The sequence below is a fragment of the Lepus europaeus genome, chromosome 5 (assembly GCF_033115175.1).
Source record: "Lepus europaeus isolate LE1 chromosome 5, mLepTim1.pri, whole genome shotgun sequence".
Lineage (NCBI taxonomy): Eukaryota > Metazoa > Chordata > Mammalia > Lagomorpha > Leporidae > Lepus > Lepus europaeus.
Window position 1 is genome coordinate 70946410 of NC_084831.1, and position 10803 is coordinate 70957212.

At 38.9% G+C, this 10803-nt stretch overlaps 1 protein-coding gene across 1 annotated transcript in view; it reads left to right on the forward strand.

Moving 5' to 3' along the window:
- GIPC2 (GIPC PDZ domain containing family member 2) overlaps positions 1–8477 on the forward strand; it is a 105479-nt gene extending 97002 nt beyond the window's left edge. The window contains exon 7 of the mRNA XM_062191608.1: positions 3995–8477. Coding sequence (XP_062047592.1) covers positions 3995–4140 — 146 coding nt within the window. The 3' untranslated portion in view covers positions 4141–8477. The remainder of the gene's footprint in view (positions 1–3994) is intronic.
- The last annotated feature ends 2326 nt before the right edge of the window (positions 8478–10803 follow it).

Genomic DNA, 10803 nt, shown 5'->3' on the forward strand with positions numbered 1-10803 from the left:
CTTCCATAGCCCTGGCAACTCATGACTAGAGCCTAGGGAGATTACTGACGCCATGAACAGGAGTGTCAAATTGTTAAATCAGCAACAGGAGTCACTGTGTACTTACACCCCATGTGGGATCTGTCCCTAATGTGTCGTCTAAAGCCAAGTGATGCTATAACTAGTACTGAAACAGTATTTTTATACTTTGCGTTTCTGTGTGGGCACAAACTGATGAGGTCTTTACTAATTATATACTGAAGTGATCTTCTGTATATAAAGAGAATTGGAAATGAAAAAAAAAAACAACCTGGTGTTAAAATGGAAATGGCATAGAAAATTAATTAATTTAAAAAAAAATTATGTAGGATCTCTGTCTTTAATGTGCTGTACATTGCTATTTAATGCTATAATTAGTAATCCAATGGTAGTTTTTTCACTTGATGTTGCTATATGGGCAAAATGTTGAAATCTTTACCTAATGTATACTAAACTGATCTTCTGTATACAAAGAGAATTGAAAATGAATCTTTACATGAATGGAAGGGGAAAGGGAGCGGGAAAGGGGAGGGTTGCGGGCGGGAGGGAAGTTAGGGGAGGGGGGAAGCCATTGTAACCCATAAGCTATACTTTGGAAATTTATATTCATTAAATAAAAGTTTAATAAAAAAAAATAGGGAAGGAACAAAATGAGAATGAACTCCAGATGGAGTTCCAGGTTTCAGGCTTCAGTCTAGCCCAGCCCCAGCCACTGCTGCCATTTGGAGAGTGGATTCTCTCTCTCTCTCTCTCTCTCTCTCTCTCTCTCTCCCCCCCCCCCCCCCCCGTGTCACTCTGCCTTTGATATAAGTAAAAAGGGTTTTTTTTTCAGGGGACTTTGTCCCACCTATAGGAATACTGGAGGTTCCCAACTGATGGGGTAATCTCCATTTTGGCAATTCGAGATTGGGGACAGGGCAGGGGTGATGGTACAAACTTGAGTTTAGCAGAGACAGATTGTTGAGAAATTTTTTTTTCATAAGCTTCTAGTTTATTTTTTTATTTTTTTTAATTAAACTTTTATTTAATGAATATAAATTTCCAAAGTACAGCTTATGGGTTACAATGGCTTCCCCCTCCCAAAACTTCCCTCCCACCCACAACCCTCCCCTTTCCCTCTCCCTCTCCCCTTCCAATCACATCATGATTCATTTTCAGTTCTCTTTATATTACAAAAGATCAGTTTAGTATATATTAGGTAACGATTTCAACAGTTTGCCCCCATATAGCAACACAAAGTGAAAAAAAAATACTGTTGGAGTACTAGTTATAGCATTAAATAAGAGTGTACAGCACATTAAAGACAGAGATCCTACATAATATTTTCTTAAAAATTAATTAATTTTCTATGCCATTTCCAATTTAACACCAGGTTTTTTTTTTTCATTTCCAATTATCTTTATATACAGAAGATCGATTCAGTATATAATTAGTAAAGATCTCATCAGTTTGTACCAACGCAGAAACACAAAGTGTAAAAATACTGTTTCAGTACTAGTTATAGCATCACTGCACATTAGACAACACATTAAGGACAGATCCCACATGGGATGTAAGTACACAGTGACTTCTGTTGCTGACTTAACAATTTGACACTCCTGTTTATGGCGTCAGTAATCTCCCTAGGCTCTAGTCATGAGTTGCCAGGGCTATGGAAGCCTTTAGAGTTCGCTGACTTTGATCTTATTCTGATAGGGTCACAGTCAAAGTGGAAGTTCTCTCCTCCCTTCAGAGAAAGGTACCTCCTTCTTTGATGGCCCCGTTCTTTCCACTGGGATCTCACTCACAGAGATCTTTCATTTAGGTCTTCTTCTTTTTTTCTTTTCCATGGTATCTTGGCTTTCCATGCCTACAATAATCTCATGGGCTCTTCAGCCAGATCCGAATGCCTTAAGGGCTGATTCTGAGGCCAGAGTGTTGTTTAGGACATCTGCCATTCTATGAGTCTGCTGTGTATCCCACTTCCCATGTTGGATCTTTCTCTCCCTTTTTGATTCTATCAGTTAGTATTAGCAGACACTTGTCTTGTTTGTGTGATCCCTTTGATTCTTAGACCTATCCGAGCCATCGAATGTGAACTGAAATTGATCACTTGGACTAGTGAGATGGCATTGGTACATGCCACCTTGATGGGATTGTATTGGAATCCCCTGACACATTTCTAACTCCATCATTTGGGGCAAGACTGATTGTGCATGTCCCAAATTGTACATCTCCTCCCTCTCTTTTTCCACTCTGAAATTTAACAGGGATCACTTTTCAGTTAAATTTAAACACCTAAGAATAATTGTGTGTTAATTACAGAGTTCAACCACTAGTACTAGAACAACAACAACAACAACAACAAATACTAAAAAGGATAAAGTATTACATTGTACATCTAGAGTCAGGACAAAAGCTGATCAGGTCATAGTTTCTTATAGTGTCCATTTCACTTAACAGGTTTCCCCTTTGGTGCTCAGTTGTCGCCGATCAGGGAAAACAAATGATATTTGTCTCTTTGGGACTGGCTTAATTCACTCAGCATGATGTTTTCCAGATCCCTCCATCTTGTTGCAAATGACTGGGTTTCATTGTTCCTTACTGCTGTATAGTATTCTATGGAGTACATGTCCCATAATTTCTTTATCCACTCTACTGTTGATGGGCATTTGGGTTGGTTCCAGGTCTTAGCTATTGTGAATTGAGCTGCAATAAACATTAATGTGCAGATGACTTTTTTATTAGCCAAATTAATTTCCTTTGGTTAAATTCCAAGGAGTGGGATGGCTGGGTTGTATGGTAGGGTTATGTTCAGGTTTCTGAGGAATCTCCAGACTGATTTCCATAGTGGCTTAACCAGTTTGCATTCCCACCAACAGTGGGTTAGTGTCCCTTTTTCCCCACATCCTCTCCAGCATCTATTGTTGGTAGATTTCTAATCCCTGGAATAAGGACAGCCTATTCAATAAATGGTGCTGGGAAAATTGGATTTCCATGTGCAGAAGCTTGAAGCAAGACCCAAACCTTTCACCTTACACAAAAATTCACTCAACGTGGATTAAAGACTTAAATCTACGACCCGAAACCATCAAATTATTAGAGAACATTGGAGAAACCCTGCAAGATATAGGTACAGGCAAAGACTTCTTGGAAAAGACCCCAGGAGCACAGGCAGTCAAAACCAAAATTAACATTTGGGATTGCATCAAATTGAGAAGTTTCTGTACTTCAAAAGAAACAGTCAGGAGAGTGGAGAGGCAACTGACAGAATGGGAAAAAATATTTGTATACTATGCAACAGATAAAGGGTTGATAACCAGAATCTACAAAGAAATCAAGAAAATCCACAACAACAGAACAAACAACCCACTTAAGAGATGGGCCAAGGACCTCAATAGACATTTTTCGAAAGAGGAAATCCAAATGGCCAGCAGACACATGAAAAACTGTTCAAGATCACTAGCCATCAGAGAAATATAAATCAAAACCACAATGAGGTTTCACCTCACCCCGGCGAGAAAATCTTTTCTACCTTGATAAAGTGAGAGAGGATTTTTTAAAAATTTATTTGAAAGAGTGACAGGGAGAGACACAGAGAGAAACAGATCTTTCATCTTCTAGTTCACTCCCCAGTGGCCTCAATGGCCAGGGGTTGGGGCAGGCTGGAACCAGGAACCAGAAACTCCATCTCGGTCTTCCACATGGTGACGGGGCATCTCCACTGCTTTCCCAGGTGCATTAGTAAGGAGTTGGATTGGAAACAGAACAGCTGGGACTTGAACAAGCACTCTTAAATGGAATGCTGGTGTTGCAGGCTGTGGCTTAACCTACTGTGCCAAAATGCAGGCCTGGGTACCTTACTGTTTTCATTTGTACTAGAAATATGTAATACGGATAGATGTTACTTTTAGGAAGTACTTTTGTTGATGCCATTTTCTTCAGTCCTCTAAGGTTATCTTGTTGATCATTAATTTTGAAAAATTATTTTTGACAGCTACCACCATGTTTGAGGCTGGAAAGGGCAAACACAATCCAGATGAGTTTGCTGTGGCGCTCGATGAGACTCTCGGAGACTTTGCGTTCCCAGACGAGTTTGTCTTTGACGTTTGGGGAGCCGTTGGGGACGCCAAGCAAGGATGAGGCTGATGCCGACGATCCATCCCTGAAGAAGTGCACCGTGGCTCTTTTTAAAAACAACCCCATAAGAACTTCCTTTGGAAACTTCTGTGAACTTGGTTTAGCTTTGTGTATGAAGAATACATTCTTTGAAATCTTATTTTGATTTCTGAGTTATTTTTAATGCCATTGTTTATGTGGTATGCCTAAGAAAAATGATCTAAAATATAAATTGTAATGTGAGTTCAAAAGTTGTTAAAGTAAATTTTAAGGAGTATTTCTAGACAGATGATTTTGCTTCCTGTGAACACCTGTGCTTTTCCACATATAAGTAGCTGATGACAATAGGTTTATAATTCTTTAAGTGATGGAAATTAAGATTGCTGTGTAATTTATCTCAACACATATTCATTTTGTTATACCTGCTTGAACAGTACATGTTAGGAAATGAGAAGTGAATTTTTTATGCCCACCATGGTTCTAGAAACACTGTTTTTTTTTTTTTTTTTTTTAAATCTACTGTTTAAGGGAATGAAGATTCCACCGGCCTGTTGATTTCTGTGCCCACCCCTCCACTGGAAAACAATGATTGGTTGATTTTCTCTCTTCTGTTTTTTTGTGATTGCTTTTAAGACTTATGGTTGAGAGTTACTGTGCTGCGTGTGTGTTTGCATGTGTGCAAGAAGAATGAAAAAGAGGCAGATAAGTTAGAATCATGTGCATATTTTTTTTTCTTTGCAGTTCTTAAGATATTTCCTTTTTTACCCAGGGCTATTTTTATGTTACCCTTTATAAACACTCCAGGGAAGGTTATATATTTTTTGCGGAATTTTTCTTTTGAAAGCTATTTACTCAGAAAATAACTGTGTTTGAGAACATTTGTTTTGGGATTAGGCAGCAACCTTTTTCAGCCATTTAAAGTTTATGAGGAGATACTATCAGAAATAGATTTCCCCCCAGTGGAAATAAAGGAGGAAAGGAGAATGGAGGAAAAATATTAATCTATTATTTTAGAGTTCTAACACACATTCTCTATAACCCTTATATTATTGAGAAAATTGATGGTAAATGACAGTTTTATCACTGTTACTTGACATTTTATAGGTGTGAGAGAAATGGAAATGGATGGTTTCCACATAGGTCACTTAATAGAGCAGAGCGTAGTGTGACCTAGCCTCCTTTAAAAGTGCTGGATGGAAAATGCTGCGTGTTGCCTTGGTAATCATAAGTAGCAACCTGTGAGGGATGTGCACTGGGAAATCGGAAGGAGTCCCTCTTCATGCTGGGTTATTGCTTAGATAGCTCTGTTGTTTCTGGTAAAACTTTACTGTCAGCCACTTCTTTTTATGTAAATTTAATGCTCTGAAGCTGGTATTCTTTGTCCAATTTGAAACCTGCACAAGAAGGTGTTTTAGTCATTAATGGATAAGAAAAGTAACTTACAGGCTATGAATTGTTTTATTACTTTTTCTTCTTTTGAAAATAGGATCCACGTCAGGCTATAATTTGTTGACCTTGTTTAGTGGGTTTCTTTCAGAAGTTCCCAAAAATTCATTCATTTTTTTTTTTTTTTGAAAGGCACAGTGATAGATTTTCCACCTGCTGGTTCACTCCCCAAGGGCAGCTATCAGCCAGGACTGGGCAAGGTTGTGATGCCAGGCATCAGGAAATCCATCAGGTCTCCAGTGTGGGTGGCAGGCACTCAGGTACTTGAGCCATCATCTGCTGCCTTCCAGGATGCAATAGCAGGAAGCCGAATTGGAAGTGGAGTGGCTGGTACTGGAACTGGTACTCTTATATGGAATGCAGGTATTCTGAGTGGCAGCTTAACCTGCTGTGCCACAACAGCCACCACTCCTGTTTCTTCTTGATACCACCTCTTTTAGAAAGATACAAAAAAAGAGCCGGAGCAGGTATTTGTTGATTAAGACATCTACGTCTCACACTGGAGTGCCTGAGTTTGATTCCTGGCTATGGCTGCTGTCTCCACCTTCTACCAGTGTAGAATCTGGGAGGCACTGGTGATGGCTCCAGTAATTGGGTTCCTGCCATGCCACATGGAAGTCCTGGATTGTGTTCCTGGCTTTGGCCTGGCCCAGCCCCAGCTTAGTGGGCATTTGGGAAGTTGAATCAATGGATGGAGCTCTCTCTCTCTGTCTCTGTCTCTGCCTCTCTTACTCTCAAATAAATAAAAAAGAAAAGAGCTAATATTTTTAGGAGTAGGAGAGTTATTGGAGGATTTAAGAGGCTTATAGAAACATTTTTAGTTTAATTATAGGAATTTTTTTGGCACTAGATGTTAAATTTGAAACGATTTGTTGCTTGTTATTGACAGATGTCAGTTTTTCGTTCCTTTTTGGGCATGTATGAAGACTGGTACTTGGTGCTGTTTTCCTTGTGATGAGTAGAATGCCATATTTACAGTGATCATTCCACAGTTTCGATGTGTGAGGTACCAACATCCATGTATTGCTATAACTATGCTTGTCTGTTAGCCTTCAGTGGGCCACTTCAGTGGGCCAACTAAGGACTTCAGTTGGGCCCAGGTACCTTTTATACAAATAGATTTTTCTTTGAAATGTCCCTGTCTCTTACCTCTATAACTAAACTGGTAACCATGTCAGTTTTTTTTAATGTCTTTTGTTCACATTTCTGAAAATATATTTGTTTGTGAGCTTTGTGTCTTTTTAGTGCCCAAAAAGGAGCAGAGTCAGTGTTTAGTGCAGTCCCCTAGGTGTCGGCTAACCTCCTGCTGTGATGAGAGAATTATTATTTTTTTCTTTGGTAAATGTTCCACTTAATAAGCACTACTAGACATTTTTAGGACTCTTGTTTTTTCTTGTTCTATAGATTCCCTCCCAATGGTGAGTGATTATTTCGTTTGTTGTTGATTTCCTTACACACAAAATGGCATCTTCTTTCAGTGACCACTAGGAATGCACAATATAGGGGGAGGCTTTGAGGTCCAGGGAATTAAGCTGCCTCTTAGGGTGACTGCAACCCATATGCAGTGCTGGTTCAAGTCCCAGCCACTCCACTTCTGATCCTGCTTCCTGCTAATGCACTTTAGAAGGCAGCAGATGATAGCCTAAATATCTTGGTCCCTGCTACCCATATGGGAGACCTGGATGAGTACAGGGCTCCTGGCTTTGGTTGGGCCCAGCCCCTGGCAGTTGCAGGCATTTGGAGAGTGAACCAACAGATGGAAGATCTGTTTCCATCTGTTTCTCCATCTCTCTTTGTTGCTGTTTCAAGTAAATCTTATGTGGCAAAACTTGCAGATGAGCATTGAACATTGGAGTCACTGGGGCCTTGAGCATAGCTGGGTCCTACTGTATACATTATGATGATTACAGGTGGCACATTTTGGATTTTTGAGATGTTTTAAAATTTAAACTATATACTTTTATTTTTTAAACTCTCTAAGAAATCGATTTTAAAAGCAGTAATTAGTTAACTTCTGTGTGGAGCTTCTATAACCATTATGATAGCATGACTCATAATTAACTAGGGATATATAACTTTATTTTTCCAAATGAGATATAATTTGCCATATATTCCCCTGCAACTTTAGCAAATAGACACTTTCCAAGTAAAGGACACTTCATTGATCCCACATTATTGTTAGACCTTCATCACATTCTGAAACTTGTGGTCTTTTTTGCCTATCTAGCATGGTAGCAAAATTAATTTCTTCCACGAAATGGAGTTTTCAACATAATAGCTCTTCTAAATAGAGCTCAGTTATCTGCCAAAGATGTAAAAGATAGATCATATTAGGCCTTTCACTCTCTGATGCATCTAAAAATAGATGGCTACCAAGAACCTGGCTATTACTCTGGTGGAGGTGCTAGGTTAGAAGGACAGCTAAGTGCTTTACCCGAGCTATTAGTGAATAAAGGGATAGGAGATGCTATGCAACTCACAGTCCCAAGTACCAGTGCCCCATGTAAAGTACACACGTTATTTTCTTGACACAGATAGAGGGAAATGTCAGAGTAATTACAAGTCCCAGCACATATCATAGTTATAAAATGCTTCTACAATTGTGAAGTACAAAATGGCACAGCCTGTCCCTATCCTATTACTTGAAATCTTAGTTCTTAGAAATGATTCATGGTTATTATCTGCAAGGAGGGGGGAAGTTGAATATGGCATGTTTATTTCAGTTGGAGACAGCAAGTCTCCATAAGACTGAAGTATAGTCTTTGATATTTTTCAAGCAATGGCAAATAGGAGAAATTAAAAAAAAATTTTGAAGATGATTTTGAGACAACATTTAGTATTTTGAACTGTGTCATGTGATAGTATTGATTATATACTGATAAGGTATTCTATTTTGGAAAAAAGGTTTTCCTTTTTATAGAAGTCATAACATATACTTGAAAATGTTTGAGATTGAATTTTGGGGAGCTCTTAATCTGTGAAGTTATAAATTATATTTTGATACTGTTATAAATGTATTATTTACTATATTTATACTTATATATACAATTTAGTCATGTGTTGATCAAAAAGTGAATTATTTGTAAAGCTATGATTTTATACTATTTTCTTAAGTGTGACTCCTTAAAATAAGCTTTTCATGAAAAAAGTGATGAACATATCTGTCATAAAAAGGGTTGAGGTTTTAGTATTTTTGGACTTTTAAATATTAAAAAATGACAGGAATAACATGCCATTGTTCAGGACTGTATTTTTTTTAACATATCCTTAGTATAATTTTCTTAACATATGTTGTACAAGGTGTAATCTCTAAGGTTATTATTTGCTCAGATTAAGTAAGAATACATAGATATGTGCTACCCCAATTCCCTTAAGATAAAATAGTCATCAGCTCTTTCTGTTATAAGATAGAGGTTTACCTAATATGAAACTGACTCCTTTATTCCTTCATTGAACACATTTTTTGGCAATGATTTCCAAACTATCATATGAGTAAATGAGGACAAGATATAATGATGCCTTTTAGATTTATAATTTTGACACAGTTTGAAGGTCCTATGAGAGCTGTCAGAAATCTTTACAGTACCATGCTAATTCCATGTTTGGTGGTGAGACCCAGGAATCTGCATTTTGACATCTTTCAGGTGATTCTAATGGAGAATGAGTCATGGATCTTGAGGTCTCTTAGGATCCCAGACTAACAATAAGGTAGGAGATAGATGTGACTTCAAGAATTCGTGATCTATCAAGGTAAGAGACTGAAGAGATTTCTAATACAATTAGATAAGTGCTGATGTGGACATAGATTCTGTGGGTAAAAACTATATAATGATGGTAAGATTCTTCTTAATTTTGCAAAGCAGATGTTTTTTTTTCTTTCTTTTTTAAGATTTATTTATTTAAAAGTCAAAGTTACAGAGAGAGGAGGAGACTGACATAGAGATCTTCCATCCTCTGGTTCACCTCTTACATGGCTGCAATGGCCAGGGCTAGGCCAAGCCAAGGCAGGAATCAGAAGCTTCTTCCAGGTCTCCCAAATGGGTAGCAAGGGTCCAAACACTTGGGCCATTTTCTGCTGCTTTCCCAGTGCATTAGCAGGAAGCTGAATTGGAAGTGGAAAAGCTGGAACTTGAACCAGAACCCATATGGGATGCTGGTGTTGCAAGCAGTGGCTTTACTGCTATGCCACAATGCCAGTCCAGTAGCTGATTTTCTTAGTATGCTGGGAGAATTTATTACTTTAGTGAAATAGATTTTTTGATGTATATATTATTAACCCATATGATGATTTTGCCTCAGTTGATTTGCAGTGTTTGTTGCTTACCAATGATTCAGATAAATATTGGCTATTTAGTTACCTTTGTTAGACATTTTATCTTTTAGTTTTGTAGATAAAGATCCTCTGAAACAATGGTTTCCAAAGCACACTTTTGGATTTCATAGGATAGAATTAACATGCATAATAAGAAGGCTGGCCTCTCATTGACAATAACTTCAATGGCTACTGTGGTCTTGATGGTGGAAATCTAGTAAGAATAAAAGTTTATAAAATGCTACCTGAATTTTCTTTGTATAGGTGTTTTCTTAATGAATGTCCTTTGTGTTGGAAATGGTGCATTGCAGATGATTTATGCTTTATTATCTTATGTGTCATCTAATAATATGTGGGTAATCACATTTAGGATTTTTTTTTTTTTGACAGGCAGAGTGGATAGTGAGAGAGAGAGACAGAGAGAAAGGTCTTCCTTCTTGCCATTGGTTCACCCTCCAATGGCCGCTGCAGCCAGCGCATTGTGCTGATCTGAAGCTAGGAGCCAGGTGCTTCTCCTGGTCTCCCATGCGGGTACAGGGCCCAAGCACTTGGGCCATCCTCCACTGCCTTCCCAGGCCATAGCAGAGAGCTGGCCTGGAAGAGGGGCAACTGGGATAGAGTCCGGCGTCCCGACCGGGACTAGAACCTGGTGTGCCGGCGCCGCAAGGCGGAGGATTAGCCTGTTAAGCCACGGCACCGGCCACATTTAGGATTTTTAAACATTATGTCCAATGAATTACTTTAACCTTGAAAAAGTGATTTTCTGGGGCCGGCGCTATGGTGTAGTGGGTAAAGCCGCCATCACATATGGGTGCTGGTTCGAGTTCTGACTCCTCTGCTTCTGATCCAGCTCCCTGCTCATGGGCCTGGAGTGGCAGTGGAGGATGGCCCAACTCCTTGGGCCTCTGCACCCATGAAGGAGACCCAGA